Here is an 18,629-nt window from a genome sequence, read left to right as displayed (position 1 = left end):
AATTGGACAAACCAGGAGTGAAGCCCTTGATAAGGAGACTCACCTGTGGCTGGGCGCGGCTCTCTTCCCTCCTTGAATTGTTTGACACATGTGTGACGTTTCCCTGCTGTCTTTCTTTTGTTTGATGATTGTGGTGGGAGTAAAGTGGACTAGGTAAGTTTGGGGACCCCATACACTTACTCACGTAGAGTCTTTGTGTTAGAAACACTACACTCAAAAAAATCTGTTGTTGGATGAACACAATTTAATCATGGCACCCTTTTTGCACACAATTTAACCAAGTACAATAAACCATTTTCGATCATGTCAAACCAACACATTTAGCATTTGGTAGTTTAATGTAATCAGATTACGTTGGATCAACATAGTATACTTATATTGATTTGAAGTGATTTATTTAAGTATGTAGAGTGAAATTTGTTTTAATTCATTCTACACAAGTTAAAAAGTTTAGGAAAACACAATTAAATCTTGTTGTTTCAACAACTACTTTGTTAATCAAGGCAATTACTGCAAGTCTTGCTTAATAAACCAATATGGGGTTGATGATTTCACTCATTTCAATCGAATTATTTCAATTAGATTTGTTTACATTTGTTACACATTTAGAAACCCACTACTTTACAAAAAAAGTCACAATCAGATTATGATAACATTAACTTTATTAACTGGATTTAGTGGACAATATAAAAGCTTACCATTTTTGTACACCTGCAAGCATTATGACACTTCAAAAGGTAAAACATTAGGATACTTATTTACATAGATAATATGTTGGAACCAAAGCTTCCACAACTAAAAACAGATGCAAAATTTGCTCAATATATAAACTGTATTTTAAAAAATTAAACTAAAAGATAAAAATACATCTCCCACTTGGCAAGTTAAAACATGTAACAAAATAGAATTACTATTGTGTGAATTTGGAAAAAAAAAATAGAAATAATTTGGGAGCAATACAACAACAAAAGAATCCATAGGCAAAAAAAAAAAAAAATAAGGATTAAAAAAAAATTTAGGAAGTAAAACTAAAATAGAAACAGAAGGCTTAACATCAAATTAAATGACAGATGACAATTTTTTTTTCAAATGTAATTAATTACTTGAAATGAAAATCTATATTTGTTTGGTTTATCTCATTGTAATAATTATTAGTTTGACCAATTTTTATATTTCTGTATTTATTTTTTAATTTTGGTTGCAGTCCTCCACAGCTAGCAATATAGTTTTGCTGTGTCTTAAAACATGCTAGCAAGCAAAATGGACACAATAATACAGTGAACTTAACAGGTGGCAGTGGTCTTAAACTTTACAGGCCCTTGACACATAAACACAACATAGTAACAGTGCAGCTAAAAACAATGAACATTTCTTTGGGAAAACCCCTCAATGCAGTTTCTGTAAAATGTTGACTTTGTTCTACAGAGGAGAGAGAAAAAAAACAAAAACAGAGGGGGGCACTAAAGCACTCCAATGATATCTTCATTCAACACATGACAGCATTATGGTATGTGTGAATTAGTACCTATACTACAAACTCAGAATTAAATGAAAAATAATTAACAGAACAGTACTTCTGATCCATTTTGAGCCATCTATATAAGGACAAACAAAAATCATCTGCAGTGCTGTATAAAAGGTGAATTGCCCAACAGAGAGAATCCAAAAAATTTAAATGAAAGAAAGAAATTTAAACAACTCAAATATTAACATTATATATTGGAAATCACCATTGCACCAATGAACCATTCAAGACCCATCAGTCATTTTCAAGTGCTCTCACTCCATAAGCTTGTTTTTCAGAAACTGTGCCTTTGAAGAGAGCTTTTGTCCATCAAGATTTAAAAGTATCTTCTGGAGGACTTCAAAGGTGCATTTAAGTTCTGGTGGGTAGCTCAGGTTCAAACAGTATATGAGTCCAAACAACAGAGCACATGCTTGTGCAATGTTACCCAAATCAGTGAGAGCCTCCACACCCTCAATCAGGACACCAATGTCCTCTGGGTCATCTTCAGGTTCAGCACCCTCCTTCTGGATGACGTACACCCCCATCACAGTTTGCTCCATGCAGCTTTTTGCCTCACTGTCCGTATCCTACGTGACAAAAATATAAGACAACAAAGTAAAATTTAAGAGATTGTTTAAACAACTGTTTCTATGCTGTTCATAAAATCCAAGTAGTCAAAGTAATAAACAGAAAATTACACACCACTAAAGCAGTTGTTAATAATTACTCCAATACATAAATGATAAAATACACCTCTCATGTCAAAAGAGGTGGCATAATTTACCTCTTACCAGCCCCTCCCCCGAAAGGGCCATTGTCCAATTACACATTATAGCAACCGTTACTGTGTCTGACAAACATTAACCTCAAGCAAGATGGAGAAGCGGTGTGCCCACCGATAGTCCGAGAGATTGTGTCTGGAGGAGTTGTGTTCTTTCCATTCACAAAGTCAAAAACAACGTGAATGGATTAAACAGTGTGGATGGCCCCACTCCCAGGTAAATGTACCGAACATTATGAAGCATGTCTGCTTGCACATTTGGGTACCCGTTGGTGCACAGAGGAAACCATTTGTTTGTCGGACGTAGCAAGAGTAACTTAGGGGGACAGGACTTGAGAAAAGGCTAATTCAGCTGCTAAAATAAAACAGGTATAGAAGTGTTAGTACTAAACAGCTCAAAGTTCATAGACATTTCTATTTACAAATACTGATGACCATAGCAATGAAAAAACAACAGGACTTATTTTAATCCAAGTACAGATTCAAAAGCAATGTTGTCTTGATGCATGTTAAAATACATTGTATGTTTGTGTATCAAGTTTAACTACGGTATGCATAAATTTCTTTCCTTCCAATACCAAATTTCAGAAATTCTTTAATGCAGAGCTTAATACTGTTTGGTATTCAAGACATCCTTTCCCCAATACCAGGTGTCTTGTTGCTAATCTCAAAATTTTAATTTTAACGATTTGCATTTGAGGCAACGTCACAATTTGTATGAGAATGTTACAGTCAACATGCTGTCACAATGACTCACCAAGTACTCCTTTAGTAACTTCTCATAGTCTTCGTTTAGGTAGATGCACAAGGACTTCAAGATGCATGCTCGTCTGGTATGGATGTTGTCATGCTGGAGAGGAGGAGATAATATGAGCCAAAACCAGGCTGTTTTTCTTAAAGCTAGGGTAATCAGTTAACTTGCATAATTATTCTTTAGGTTAGAACCTGGCATGTATCATTTGTTAAGCCGAAACAAAATTGACAAACTTCACCTCCAAATAAAAGTTATTTTTGCTGCCTATGACAAAGTCTACTCAATCCTAATACAAACCTTGGAGATGGCAAGCATGAGACCTCTTATTTTCTTTCCAGGTGTCCCTCCTTTGCTCAGAAAGATTTCCATTAAGCGTGGTGCATATTGGTCAAGCTCGGCAAAGAAAGTAGATAGCAGAGGCTTTGTGGTGATTCGCAGAAACTCCTTGTCAATCTGCAATAGAGAACAAATACATTGATTAAAAACTCAACTGTATATTTCACTCACTTCACATCCAAGCTGACTAAAGCTGCCTTTAGAAGACCATGCAGACATCAGTACTGTCATTGATGACGGCTTCTGAGAAGCTTTTGGTCAATTATAAGATCTTAGCTGTGGCTGCAATATGCTGCCATCAGATGCTTTTCACAAAAGATTAAGCCATGACGGGATAAAGAGGGGTCTAGGGGCGGCGCCCGGGCTGTGACGTGCAGGGTTGCGTATACAGCGTCAGACGGAAGAGACCGGTAAACAGGTCTATAAACATTCAAGCAATAACCTATAATCATTTCTAATATGACGCACTAAATTAAAATCACTTTAGGTTTAAAAACTTCAATAAATACAGATATTAAGAAACCCTCAGAGGAATGCGATCCACATGTTTGCGATACTGCTGCGCATATGTTTAACCATCGAGCGTGTTTTCGAAATTTATGCTGCTGCTCAAATTAACCCGTTACTTACGAGCTGGAGAAAATGTGCAATGAGCTGTCTGTGGCGAGGAGCTGCAGTAAGGAAAGCAAGAGGCAGACGGACGCAGCACCTGCTTTAAAACATGACGGAGAATAGTCCCTCTTTTCTTTCGGGACCACTCTAAATAATGGTAGCTTAGATTAAACTCCAGCTGTCTGACAATAAAGTGTGGAGGATTCTCCGTTTTAGCATAACGCCTGTCTGATTGGTCATACAGTCATGCCTCTGTTGCATTCACTGAACCCAGGAAAAGTCATAGCACTCAATTAGACTGATCCCTTCTGGGTAAAAAAACAAATAAAATAAAATAATCACTGGTTGATAAACGTTTGTGGGTAAAGCTGAGAATGTCCTGGTCAGCCGAGGCCAGCACACATTCCATATGTCATCAGAAGACCTCCCTCTGTAGCGCAAAGACTTCATTCAGAAGTTCAGCATTGAAGAAAAATTGCGGTATATCAGAATGAAGCTTGCAGGCACAGAATGCAGCAATATCTTGTTTTGCCAAGGCATAGTGGCACATTTAGAAGACACACCATTGCGGGAATATTACTCTGATATGCCGCTACATTGCGTCTTCTAAAAGAGGCTTAAAAAACAAATGCACAAATGTCTCTTCAATGTAGACCTGTGAAAAAGCAGACCAGAGTACCTGTATAACAGTAGAGGTTTTGGTTTAAGTGTTAACAGAATGCCATCTGAGGCTGTATTTACAACATTTTATGACGAGGAAGGATCCGGATCATTCTTATGTCCTGATACATAAAACCTACTAAATTAAACGGTACTTACTTTTTCACATTACTATTTTCAGTGATACAGGAACCAACAACAGGTAGTACTTTTAGTTTTGGACTACAAAACATAAATTACATGCAACATCCAAATGCATTTTAACCACACTTGCCTTTCTCGCAGTGAACAGAGCTGGCCATCTGCTTTTGAAGTCTGCAACCATCGGCTGACCCTGAAGAACTTCTTGCCTTCTGTATGAGAAAGTCTTCTCCATTTTCACACTCACAACAGAGTCATTATTTCTTTTAGTCAACTCAGAAAGAATTGCAACTCTCTCCTGTTCCAGACTTTCTGATGTCTCTCCTTTTGGATGCTGTGGACAATAGTTAACTTCAGCTCTTTTGGGTTTCTTCACATTGAAGGCTGCCTGACGGTTGTCACCAGACTTGTTTTTGATGGAGTTTATGGTCACCTCTGTACATCCAAGGCCTCTCAGTTTGGTGCGGAGGTTAGCCATTTTATATTTTAGGCTAATCTTCCACCCATAACAGCCATTGAAAGACCCCTTCTCTCTAAGGCAAGGATGCTTTTTCACAAGAGCTTCTGCAACGTCAGTCAGATCATTGTCTGTTGGGTAGGCTTTGAATTTGTATATTTCTTCAGCCAGTCGTTCCAGAATTTGGGATTTCAGTTTAGGTGAAGGGTTCAATAGAGTTCCCCCATTGGCGCAGGCAGTATTGGCCTTCTCGAGTTCAAATTCTGCCTCATAGCTAAATTGAGGTACAGTGAAGACACTTGGCCAAACCCAGTGCCTTGAGGATGGTGAAGAACCTGAAGATGAAATAGGCTCTGTATCATCTGTGTCAGCAGAGGAGATGGATACAGACTCTGTTGCTTGGCTTTGAGAAGTTCTTGCATCTTCCTCCTGTGGGCTTTGCAAAAATATCACCTTAAGGGTGCCTTTGTCCTTTACTTCTGAGACATCTGACATATTCATGAACTCATTTCCAAAGTCCTCATCTTGATATTGAAGTCGAATATCTTGCTGTAATCCAAAACTTGTCTTTACTGTGTGGCACAAATCTTCAATTGAGACCGGTGTCCCTGCAGGAAGAATCAACTTCCTGGCATCATCTTCACCCAGGATTATCCGCAGTCTTAGGGGTGACGTCATTTTGAAGATCTGAAAAATATCAGCAATTCTTTTAGAAAAAGTCACCGTTTGGCATATCAACAAGCAACAATTAGGGACCCTTGTGCACTTCTGTGCAACTTTAAAAATACAATTTTTTGTTGTGAAAACAAAGAAGAAATACATTAAAGGTTAAAACACAATTTCTCTTATCTGTTTAGACTAGAATGTAAAAAGAGCTTTCTGAGGCTACGTCAGCCCAGAGACATAAGCAGTAGAATGAATACTTTAATTCTAACTAAAAAAAAAAAAAAAAAACCACAGCAAAAGAAGTTATGATGATGCTGCTGCAATACTGTAGAGGATGACAGACGCTGTCAGGTAATTACTTAATATATTGAAAAATTCACTGTACTTTAAAAGCAGATTTTTGGAAACAACAGGAATATCATCATCCGTCCATCCATTATATATTCTGGCTATCCTTAATATCATCATCCTGCAGTAAAGTACAAATGAGAGACGATGCATGCTATGTGTAAACATTATATACTTTCATAATTATATGGACCTGTCTTAACTCTGGTGACAAGGTGAGGTAAGGGCACAAACCATTTGGTAAAATTTGGGTGGCTCAAACTAAGTTGTAGGGAAGGAATTATTTGCTGGAGACCATCTTGTGTTTATGAAAATCAGTTCACAGTGAAAACAATATGGTGGAATTAGAAATTCTGTAACACTTTAATCAACCAAATCATAACAGGTTTCACTCAGAAAATGTAATTTTCAACAAATCTTTAGTTTTGATTTGTTGTGTTTTGAAATAAAAATCTTAGTTTTCTAATGCATACATAAACAATTCATTTTAAAATAGTTTTATTTTCAACAGCTAACAGACCAAATCAAAAGCATGACAATTTCACAAATGCTATAGGGTAAGAAAAATAATAAAAAATACTTACAAGTATTAATTTTGTTTTCCAAGAAAACTCACAGATCTCTTTAGAGTAACCAGATGCAGTCCTCCAACAGAGTAGGCAGCTAAGGGATAGTCATCAACCAGTTCCTCATGTGCAATGACAGCCACCTCCCTCACATGTGACGTGCTCAGTTCAAAAGCTCTAAAGTGCTCCCTATACCAAGCAGATATCTTTCTCACCAAAAAATGCAACTTCCCTTCCAAAACACAGAGCTGCAAAATTTCAGCAAACTCAGGCAGACCAAATGACTCTCCATGGATAACAATCATTCCTTTGCTGTAGTTCATACCATTGTATGACACATTCTTCGCAATGTGAACATCAGTTTCATCTGGAAGCCTTTGGTTAAAAGCAGCTGCAATGTCACTTTGGAGCACATCAATAGGCACTGATGAAACATTAGTTACCACCAACTGTTTTTTCTCATCAGACATATGCAAATGGTGAGCAATGACAAGCTGGTGTTTCCTGGCAAGTGTGAGAGGTATGTTTTTAAAACAGTTGGTGTGGCGAGCAACCTGTTTAAAAAAACTATGCTTGGCCTCAAACCTCATTGTCCACTTATGAACGAGAGGTCCAAAGAGACGTATCATGACAGGATAGTGCTCTACAAAATGGTGTTTAGGAAGAATACGGCTGTTTGGAAAAAGTTCTTTGTATCTCTGCCGATGCTCTCTGATTTTGAACTCAAGATATGATATTGACTCATCACAGTGGATAGGGGCAACAACAAGTTCCACTATATCCTTGAGATCCAAAAGAACATGCCAGGCCTGTTCATCTTCAGGAACAAGGGGACCAATAATAAAAGGCAACAAGCGAAGCAGAGCCCAATTTTCGTGTGCATTCCCCCCTATATGTTTTTTCCTTGAGTAGGTATGTGGTATGACGTGAGGACGATTTGTCTTATCACCCCATTTGTAGTCAAAACTTTGGATTGAACTGTTAAGTTTTTCTAAGGTGAAATACTTTTTGGAGATCAAAACAGCCAAGCATTCCGCTAGTTCTACAGGTATAATGCCCTCAAAAAAATCATGTACTATATCCGGGGGAAAGCCTGAAATAACATCAAAATGAGAGAGACTTTTAGTCAAAACACAGTCACGTTTAACCCCACAACACAAGCTTGAGGTTTCCAATGCAGATTTTAAGTGAGCCAAATGGAGTTCACGTGTTCTACACTCAAAAACGTCTGCAGTCAAAAACTGAATTTCAGTTTTCTTTGCGACACAGAATCTACATATGTGTTCCCCAGAAAAACTTTCAACAAAACCTGCAAGCCCGTGAGCAGCTAGGTTATCAGCTATTACACAATTTACAGTGCCTTTAACGAACTCATTTAACTGAGCAATAAACACACCGTGTTGTTCCAAGATCACAAGATCTTTTAACAGGGGTTCCAACACCTTTTCAAACCCAAATGTCTTTAAATCATCACTTTTACAAAGAACAGCTAGGTAAATGGAGGAGAGTGCTGAATGAGAGCCTGGAGGCAAATTATCCAAGACCCAATAAATACCACAAAGCTTGTGTTTTTTGCGTGAGGTTCCAAGAGGATTGCAAACCTCAAAATCATCAATGTAAAGTGTAATGGAGATTCTCAACACGTCAACAGCTAAAAAACTATTGGTTCTAAAGTGCTTGCCATCTCGGAAAGACCTGTAAACACTCAGACCATTAGCCAAATCCTCACTTTTTTCTTGTCCTATATGTTGCTCAATCACTCTATCAAGTATGTGATTATGACTCAATAATTCTTGCAATAACTTTAATAAAGGAATGTACTGAAATGACTTTCGTTGATCAACAGATAAAATGTACTCAACAGGCTCTACGACCCTAAAGTTATGCTTATAGTATTGTTTTCTTTTAAATGAAGTTCCAAGAGGACCACACTTAGCTAAAATTTTTGATACAGGGTTAGAAATGCACACTGTATTGGCAAGCTCCTCAACAACAGCCTGACCAATATGAAGGTTATGGCTCTTGAATACCTCTTCAACAGTTCGTTTTGTGATTGAAGTACAAGCAGAACTTAACAAAAAACTCAACTCCTCCACCAAGCCATCTACTGCTGTAGCTGGAATTTGAAATATATGTTCCAATTTTAACAATATCCCAGCTATTTTCTGTTCAACAAGATCTGTCAAATTTTCAGTGGAATGATTACTTCCTGACACAAACTCAGTTCCAACTTCAGGATCTAAAAGATCAGAGCAACTAGCACCTACACCTTCAGGGTCATCAGAATGTTGTGCTGGGTCAAAACACACCACTAAACCTACCTTGAAATCTTTAAGTGAATCTGAATGATGCTTCCTCTTTTTGTGTGAATAAAATGTACCAAAGATATTTGTCTTGAAAGAGCAGCCTGAAAATACACAAGTTACTGTCTCACTATTTCGTAAATGTGATCCAATATGTCTAAAATAATCTCTCTCTGTGGTAAGGTCACCGCAGTCACATAACTCACACCTAAAAGTGACTGAACTAACAGCTGTCTGTTTAAAATGAGAAGAATGACATCTGTAAACATGTGTTTTTAGTCCACACCAAGTCTTAAATGTGCATGGACAATTTACATATATACAAAGATAACGCTGGCTGGGTCCATAATGGTGATGTAATCTACAGTGTTTCAATAATTTGTACCTACTACTCTCCCTGATGGAACAACGCTTGCACTGCCACATACAAGTCACTGAAAGAAAAAAAGAGAAGCAGTTTTAAGGATGGTTTTATTGTCACCTTTTTTTTCACTGGGGCGATTGTGGCTGTGGGGCGATTGTGGCTCAAGAGTTGGGAGTTCGCCTTGTAACCGGAAGGTTGCCGGTTCGAGCCCCGGCTCGGACAGTCTCGGTCATTGTGTACAGGCCATTTACCATTTACATTTACTTTGATTAAATCATAAAAGTATCATAAAAAATGTATGATGGTAAAAACTTACCATGTATTAAAGAGGAGGCACAAACAATCAGAAAAAGGGGGCAGCTTTCTTTGTGGTGTTACTATGGTAAAGAAAACATACAATTATTTTATAAAAATTCCACAGTGGATTTTTTTTTTAACTTTGTTGGAAATGTATAAAAAAAATACAAATACATATAAATACCTCTTGCAATATAAAATTCACAGATAAATATCCAATCTGTTGCCAAATGTAATAGCAGTGTTTCACACTATGCAATAAAGATGCTGGTAGTTGCGGTAAAGGTTCGACAGGCAATTTTCATAACTATCCGCCATTGCCTTTTCCTTTGACCTCGTGTTCATGCTCTTTTTCCCATGCACTAGTATTCAAGTCAATTCGAAGGATGCAGCCCCTGAATTTGGACACAGCTAATATTTAGCAACTCCCGCGCTAGTTTAACTTGCATTACCGCGAGAGGCCGAATGCTTAAAAAAAGGAGAGAGAAAGAAAGAAGAAATGCAAATAATAAAAAAAAGTGAAGAAAGACCATGTCTTCTAAACCGTCATTTAAAACCAAAGTGAATGCTAACAGAGCTAGGTAAAAGTTCAATGAGACAACCGTTGAACTTTTACCTAGCTTTAGCTAACATCGTTTACTTTGAAAGTGAATTACAAACGTGTTAAATATTGAACTAAACATATCAATAACCGCTAAAAACACTATAAAACTGCAAAAACGGGTAACAAAAAAAAAGCAATTAAGTGGAAATGCTAATAATAATATAAATATAGCCGGAGCGGATTAGAAATCAGGTATTAGACAGTACCGATTGGCACCGTCTAATACCCGATTTTCACAGTATTTGCTCCACTCCCGCTGTCTAATGACAACTTACACATTTGGAATTAAAAACATTGTTAAACAATTAACGGACGGAACAACTTCGTTTGACTAAGATATTTTCAGTTATTTATCACTTACCTGTATTGTGGAAGATTCCGCAGAGAGAAACGGCAGTTCACTGAACAGATATAACTTTGTCCGCGTTCCCGCCTCTTCACGGTCTGGGAAGTTTGAGCATGCGCACTAGGCATCGGTTTTAGAGTTGTTGATTTAAAATAATTACATTTAATTGAACTGAAGAATGCAAATCTAGTTCATTAAACTTTTTGTTATTTTATGTTAAACCAACAACTGATAATGATTTAAAAACCTAAACTCAATATGTTCATGTTAAATAGACAAATGTCTATTGAATTAATCAAACAACTGCCTTAGTTGACTTTTTTGAGTGTAGGTAAGTAGGTTGGTGCCACCCATGTAATTTTGAGCTTGTTTTAAGTTGAGGTTTAGGGTCTTTCTCTCCTGTTTGTTGCTTTTCTAGGATAGTAGCTCAGCTCAGCTAAGTTTTGGTTTTGTCTTTTTGGTGTTTTTTTTTTTTTTTTTTTTTGGCACAACCTAACTGTCCCTTTTTCCCCCACATTTGTTGTTTGAGTCTGGGTTGTTTATTTTGTGAGAGCGCCGCCATTAAACCTTTTTTCATAACACCTGTACTGAGTTTCCGGAGTTGTTGTGTTATCCCCTCCTGCCCTCGGGGAGATGTAACACTTTCCCTAGTTACTAGTTACTCTGAAAGTAACGAGTAACTTGAAGTAACTGAGTTACTTTTGATAGAAGTAACTAGTAATGTAACTAAGTTACTAATTTAAAGTAACTTACCCAACACTGGTTTTCACCGATTGAGAGAAAGCTAACTATACCGCTATTTGTAATGGCAGCCGCCATTTCACTTGTAGTCGTTGGAGATGCTAGTTCTCTACATTGGAGAACTGGCTGAAAATGTGTGGTCAATGCTTACATATGAAACAAGAATTACATGTTATCTTCTCTTCCTATGTACAAGAATAACTGGCTATAACTGGTATAGGTCCTCCCACATTCCAAAGACATGCATTTAGTCATGATAGGTTAATTGGAAACTCTAAAATTGCCCATTGGTGTGAATGTGAGTGCAAATGGTTGTCTGTGTCTATATCCTAACCCTGTGACGGATAGGTAACCTGTCCACGGTGTACCCTGCCTCTCACCCTAAGACAGCTGGGATAGGCTCGCAACATTGAAAAGGATGGATCGAGATTTTATATTTTAGCACTGCTTACTCTATGCAGGGGTGTCGAACTCCAGGCCTCAAGGGCTGGTGTCCTGCAGGTTCTCACCCTTGGTCAACACACCTGAATCAAATGATTAGTTCATTACCAAGCTTCTGGAGAACTTCAAGACATGTTAGCTGTGTCCCAATTCAGCGACCGCACGCTTCGTAGTACACATTTGTAGACCGATTACGTCACAGTGACGCGACAAAGGGTGTCTCTATTCGAAGTATACGGTGGCCCCTAGAGACGAAGCGCGTACAAACTCCCAAACACTTGCAAACTCCCAAACACTTGCAAACTCCCAAACACTTGCAAACTCCCAAACACTTGCAAACTCCCAAACACTTGCAAACCCCAAAACACAACGTGCTCCAGGACGCTAGGGGCAGTGTTGAGCTTTTGTTACCTAGTAACTACACAAGCCAGGAAGTACCAATGACCGGATTTGGGCTGTATCCCAATTCATGGTCTGCAGCCTTAATCGGCCTTAAAATGCGGCCTTTACGTCACACACTTGACACATGAAAATACAACATTGTGGTATTAATGCGCAGTTGTTTAGAAACCGTTATGCTGTCTTGGCGAACTATATTTGTAACTTACAAAATGTAGTCACCGTAACATAAAAATCTGCTTGACATTTTAACTTCCAAAGAACCTCGGTTTAACTTGATGTTGCAAATTCCATAAAAACCTCACAATTAATGAACAATTCTAGGATGTAGTGAAAGTAAAAAAGTAAATGGCCAAACATAACAGTAAAATGATTTCACGTTTTTGAAAGATTTAAAACATTAAAAATTATAACTGGAACTTAATAAAATGGAAATGGACCAATTTTTTTTTAACATCATTTGGTTGTGCCTGCATGTCATTGTGTGTGTGTTTTTTGTTTTTTTTTTAATATAATTTAACATAACTTACACAACGGTAGGTTACAGATATTCTTTGCATCATAGGATAATTTACATACAGAGGAGAGGACCAACAGATTTGATTATAACATGTAGCTTTTATGAGCACACTCACATCTCATATGAATTTTACAATTAACCAGGCCCATCCAGATTTTCCCATGCTGACCCATTACCACATTCTGCCACTGTCACTGCAGTACAGGTCAAAATGGTACAGATTTGTACTTTATTTCAAATTGAACCTTTAAAGGGGCATTTCTGGACTTTTAAAGATCAGTATTGTACTTTTAAGGGAACATTTTTAAAAAATGTACCTATAGGTACAAAAATGTTCTTCTCTCGTACCTCTATTTCTGAGAGTGCAGCGACACAACGAAGGCTGTCCCAATTCAAAGGCAGCTCGAAATGCGGCCCTCAAATGCGCCCTTAATTTCCCTGAATTTTAAGGGTGGGTCGGTGTAGACTTTATGGCCCAACATATCCCAGATTTCATAGCGCGGCGGTGGTGTGGATAATTTCGCCGAAAAAAACGGCGGAAGAGTAAACTTTCATAAGTAAGTACTGAATATTATGTCACTTATTTATGCGCAAATGTTTTTATAATGAAGAACATTAAAACATTACTGTTGGCCACATGTCGGGAAAGTTATGTGACATTATCGATGTTTGTACTAACTTGGTTTTAAAGCCTTTACTTCAAAATATACGCCGTTCAATAGTTGACTTTAATCTTACAGAGAATGTGATGATTTTATGGATAATTAAAGTCAGTCATATATCCACAAACACAACAAGCTGAAAGTCAGTGATGCTGCTCGGTTTGCAGTCCTGAATATCACGGCACAAGCAGGATCCACTGCACTGTTAATGTTAGCTATGTTTTATTGCTGCCTCTGTTCGGTGGTGTCGAGCCAAACGGACTTTGACGTGTGTTTGAACAAGCTGACGGTTCACTCGTTAAGCTGAAAGAAAGATGCTTTAATCACAGGAGTCACACTTGTGTCCACTGTGTCATCTGGGAACTCTTCTTGTTTCGTAATAACACAATCCTCCTTCTTTTGTGCTGTTTTGTAGCAGTGTATACACCCGAGACTGTCACCTGCACTCTCTCTCTGTTTCTTTCTCTCTGATTGTGTAACAAAAGTATGAACATTCATTTATAAGTTACACTTGTGTTTGAATCCTGCAGCTTATCACACATTTGATTTCCATGTGTGACAACTGCAAGTGTCCAGAGTGAGGACAGACTGAGGGACCCACTGCTGCACATCATCTGTGAGGCTTTGCACCCCTGATGATCCACCAGGACAAACTCAGCAGTGTGTGAGGAAGAGGAGGAGGAAGAGCCAGCAGCAGCTGACAGATGGAGAGAATAGACAGACTGTTCCCTGTTTGTGAAGGACTGCTAGAAAAGTTTAATATAACTAATTGTCTGTCCTGAATCAGTCTTATTAGGTAATGTTCAAATAATTTTATCATTGCAGTGTTTTCAGTGTGGGAGAAAGTACTCAGGACCTTCAAGTTACACACTATGAAAGGCAGCAACAAGTGTAATATTCAGAAACCTAAAGTATGTATCAGCAGCAGAATGGACCTAAAAATAAATGTTTGTTTCAGTTCTATGAAGCTTTGAGTATTTTGAATTAGTAGTACTGCTGTGTTTGTTGCATCATATTGTTGTAATTGTTTATATGCTTTATATATTCTGAGGTAAGTTGATCTATAGTGTTACATCATATTCTATAAGGATGTTATGTGTTTGTAGACTTTCTGCCCAGTTTGAACCATTTAGCAGAAGTCAGCCTGTTTAAGGCTCTGATATATATTCTGTATGACTTAAAGCAGTTATGACATGGTCTGATTTTCTCACCCATTAAAGGAATATTTCATATATCAGTCTACTCTTCATTTTATCAGAAACAGTTTTCACAGCTCGTAAATTTTCCTTTTACACATACGTGTAAGCATTGAGCCAAATCTTTACTGAAGCTCAGTATTTGACACAGAGTTCAAGCTTACTGCTGTAATAAATCATAATAATAATAATAATAATACATATAATATTGGCCATATTATATTTACATTACCAAAGTAAGATGACTAGTCTCATGAACAGTATTAGCTAATTGTTATTTACTAATTAATCTTAAAATGACTCTTCAGTAAAGAAATGAAGCCCAACAATCATGTTTTTACAGTCCCGTGGTCTCAGCCTCAGATACTCAACAAATAAAAGTGATCTCATAAAAAAAAACAAAAAAACATTTCTGACAGAAATGTTCCTTCAATGCATTCACATTCTTCCAAATTCAATCTGCTGTACCTTGTCAAGCATGTACATTTTTAATTTAGGCAATCTGTATTTCTGTCTCAAGGCTGTATTTCACTGAGCCTCCATTAGGGGTCAGCGGTCAGCTAAGCACCGTTACTCCCTCCGGGTTCGGATCGCTCTTTTCGTGCGTCGTTGACTCCACTGACAGCTCCTCCGGAAGTCCCTAAGAGCTCCTGTCGCTTTATCTGTGAACAAAAGGTTTTTCTGGCTTTGTTTTTTCTTCTGTCAGTAAGAAAAAAAGTAGCCCTTGCCGGTGTCAGATGACAGGAGGAATGGAGGAATTTCATAACGGAAGCGAGGTTAGTCCTGATCCGAATTCACCGTTTTCACCAGTGACAGCAGAAATGAGCTAGCTAGCCACTCCCAGTGATAGCGGCGATTTTTTTAAATGCAAACGTCCTAAAATCAATAAATATAATTTATAATATTCAAAATAATCTGCTGTTGCTTTTACTGCTTAATGTGTTGTTAAAAATAAACGTTTACGTGCTCCAATAAGGTTAAATCTGTTGCTAAAAAGTGTTGCTAAAGTGATCCTATGGGTCACTTTAGCATTTTTCCATAAACGTATGTTTATTTAACTAAAGTCCTGTCATGTTATCTTTATTACGACCTGATGATCTGCTTTCTCTATTTTAGGGCTCATTCAATGCAGAAGAAGCTGACACCATAGTCAAAGAAGTAAGGTTTACTTTTATATGCAGCGTTATAAATCCCTTTAATGTCTTAACCCATTTTGCGCCACAGTGTCGTCATGTTTTTCAGGTCTTTATTAAACAAACACTGATTTTGTTCTTTGGGGAGTAAAACAAAAGCACATTTAACATTTTCCCAAGTATTAAGTCATAAAAATAGAAGTTTCAACAGCAGGTTGTTATGGAGAGATGCTTCGATTGTGTAGTAAACGGTTTAGTTTGATTGACTAAAGATTAATAATTAAATCTAGCCATGTAAACAGCTCAAATACACTCCTATTTTTAAATGTAACTTTTACGCGTCATTCATTTTTGCACATAATTTAAAGCTTTTTGATTTGTGTTTCATTGCTAAGCTTGCGTAGTTTTTCTGTGCTCCTGGGAAAATTCAAGATAATAAAAAAGTATCTTTAAAACCTCAGAAAAACCTTCAGAAACAAGCTGCACTCACTGCCTCTTTGTCTCAGTCTCCTCGGGCGCCAGCAACACCGGCTGACTAACACATGACTCTGAGCGCTGTGATGCCGTTTCTCTGTGTTTGTGTCAGTGCATTGAGAACGTCGTGGGCGGCGGAGACTACAGCCAGAGTCAGGTGAACAAGTGGACGGCGAACATCGTGGAGCGCTGCCTCACGCAGCTCGTCAAACAGGGCAAGCCGTACAAGTACATCGGTGTGTATTTGTTACTGTTAGAGTTAACCTTTTCATGCTCTTATGTTTGCCCTCCTATGAATTGTCACTCAAAAACAAGAAAGTCCCAGGGGGCCCAGCCAATCTTAAATCTTCACTCTCATGTCAATCTCTAATCTCTTCTAAAAATAGAGGAGGGTAATGGATTCACTTGAAGATTTAACTCAAAAAACATAAAAATCTCAGACTGTTGGCTTTAAACTGTTAAAGTGTTGAGGCCAATGTGTGATCCAGCTGCCACTCAGATACAAACTTCATTGCTATATATATATATATATATATATATATATATATATATATATATATATATATATATATATATATATAACTAATACGTTTATATAAATCAATTTCACAAATTTCTGCAATACCAGCCCACCAGGGGGCCCTGTACCACATGGAAACAGTTTTGTTTGTTTTGTTTTGTTTTTAACATAAAACAGTTACTGTAGAGGAAAAAAATCAGCTGATCCAGAGATGTTTTTAAAAAATCTTTTATGTGTTTGTCCTCGTTTGTCCTCGGGGTAAAATAATGAAACCAGATAACATAAAGAGACGCTTTAAAACTAATTCTTGTGACCTTGTTTGTGCACAGTGACGTGTGCTGTGATGCAGAAAACAGGTGCCGGCCTCCACACAGCCAACTCCTGCTACTGGGACACTGCCATGGACGGTATGTGTTGATTTTGGGGTGTTGTTCCCCTCCTCGATGTGCGACTATAGACGTTTTCTCATTGGTTTTTCGTGTCTGTAGGGAGCTGCACGGTGAGGTGGGAAAACCGCACCATGTACTGTGTGGTCAGCGTGTTCGCCGTGGCCACCGCATAGAAAAACGCACACACATTAATGAATCCACGAGGAGTGCAGTGTGCTCTTGTGACCAGCAGGAGGACACCAAGTGCCACAGAGCCTTCACCCGTACAGCTGTCTGTGCCTTCTGTCAGCTCCCTTAGACCAGTGAGCTCTGAGCAGCAGCTGCAGTGGCTCAAACAGCTGTATGGCTTCAGTTTCCAGCCTTCAGGTGCATGAAACGCCTTCATCGTAATGTATTTACTCCCCTCGCGCCACCGCCGTGCTTTCATAGCTTGATGTTCAGCTGCATTTATCCCAGACGCCTGACAGCTTGCTGTAAAACGACACGTTCAGTCAGGTCCTTCAGTGTTTTGTCTGTTTGTGAATCATGTAGATGAGAGAGAGAAAAGACACTTTTTGTACTCGAGCTGCAGGATAATAAACACGAAGACATTTAAGAACGAGCAGCAGCTTCCCCTCGTCTTTCTTTACACTAATAAAAGCGTAATTCTGTTTTATTTTTTCTGCTTATTTATGATCCCATTGATTTTATCCTGCTTTATTTTACATTTTTATATGATTTTAGCTACTTTTTGTTTTTTTTCTTTTCCTTGAATAAAGATTTGTTTATATAATGTGTTTATTTGTAGCATTTATCATTTTAGGCTTCTTTTAGTTAAACAGAACAGTTATGAGATGCTTTAGCAACAGTGTTTTAAGAATCTTCTTTCATTTAAATAAAGTAAACCTAACTGATTATACAAATATGTCTTATACATTTTTTCTCTGAAGTAAAATAAAGAAGTATTTAGCCTATTTAATATTTAATTTAAAACCTAAAGGAATAACATTTTATAGTTGTTTCTTTTATGAGTTGATTGCAGGACTGTTTTGTTTTTGTTTTTTTAAGTTTAACAAACTTAGAAAAGTAAAATATTTTCCTCTGTAGTGCAATGACAGGGAGTTTACAAGCGCCTCGAATTTGTGCCGAAACGCAGCAGCTCTCAGCACCGACTGGAGAACCGGGTTTGACCCGTTTTTCACTGGAACAAAAGATTATTCATGTCTGCCTTGCACCAGTGTCGCAGACAAACGTCAGATGTCGCCATTAAACTAGGACAGCTTTGCTAAAGCAGGGATCAGCGTTCTGCTGTGACACCATTTCCACCGATCGATCTACCTGTGGAGCAAAGTAGTTAAAATACCAATAAAGACCTACTTTAAACATCCATCAGCACTTTGTTCTACATAAATCAGAGAGAGGGGTCTAAAGCT

General features: G+C 37.9%; 3 protein-coding genes across 3 annotated transcripts; 1 reads left to right on the top strand and 2 right to left on the bottom strand.

Annotated features, from left to right (window-relative positions):
• Positions 1–672: 672 nt before the first annotated feature.
• On the bottom strand, positions 673–11,066 carry LOC111501497 (uncharacterized). Its single transcript, XM_076880454.1, has 6 exons — positions 10,758–11,066; positions 9,812–9,872; positions 9,517–9,565; positions 3,340–3,495; positions 3,046–3,138; positions 673–2,094 (listed from the first exon to the last, which is right to left on the bottom strand). The coding sequence occupies exons 4-6, from the start codon at positions 3,409–3,411 to the stop codon at positions 1,780–1,782; spliced, it is 480 nt and encodes a 159-aa protein (XP_076736569.1). The 5' UTR covers positions 3,412–3,495; positions 9,517–9,565; positions 9,812–9,872; positions 10,758–11,066; the 3' UTR covers positions 673–1,779.
• On the bottom strand, positions 3,491–7,653 carry LOC143414985 (uncharacterized). Its single transcript, XM_076880165.1, has 3 exons — positions 6,847–7,653; positions 4,921–5,935; positions 3,491–3,495 (listed from the first exon to the last, which is right to left on the bottom strand). Exons 2-3 carry the CDS (start codon positions 5,924–5,926, stop codon positions 3,491–3,493), a joined length of 1,011 nt encoding a protein of 336 aa, XP_076736280.1. The 5' UTR covers positions 5,927–5,935; positions 6,847–7,653.
• A 4,227-nt stretch (positions 11,067–15,293) lies between the features above and the next one.
• LOC101486243 (dynein light chain Tctex-type 1) lies at positions 15,294–17,819 on the top strand. Its single transcript, XM_004562542.6, has 5 exons — positions 15,294–15,477; positions 15,818–15,859; positions 16,421–16,544; positions 17,158–17,235; positions 17,317–17,819. The coding sequence occupies exons 1-5, from the start codon at positions 15,439–15,441 to the stop codon at positions 17,388–17,390; spliced, it is 357 nt and encodes a 118-aa protein (XP_004562599.1). The 5' UTR covers positions 15,294–15,438; the 3' UTR covers positions 17,391–17,819.
• Positions 17,820–18,629: the final 810 nt, after the last annotated feature.

The sequence above is a fragment of the Maylandia zebra genome, linkage group LG23 (genome assembly GCF_041146795.1).
Source record: "Maylandia zebra isolate NMK-2024a linkage group LG23, Mzebra_GT3a, whole genome shotgun sequence".
NCBI lineage: Eukaryota > Metazoa > Chordata > Actinopteri > Cichliformes > Cichlidae > Maylandia > Maylandia zebra.
The sequence above is the reverse complement of the archived record's forward strand: the minus strand, read 5'-3'. Positions and strand labels throughout refer to the sequence as shown.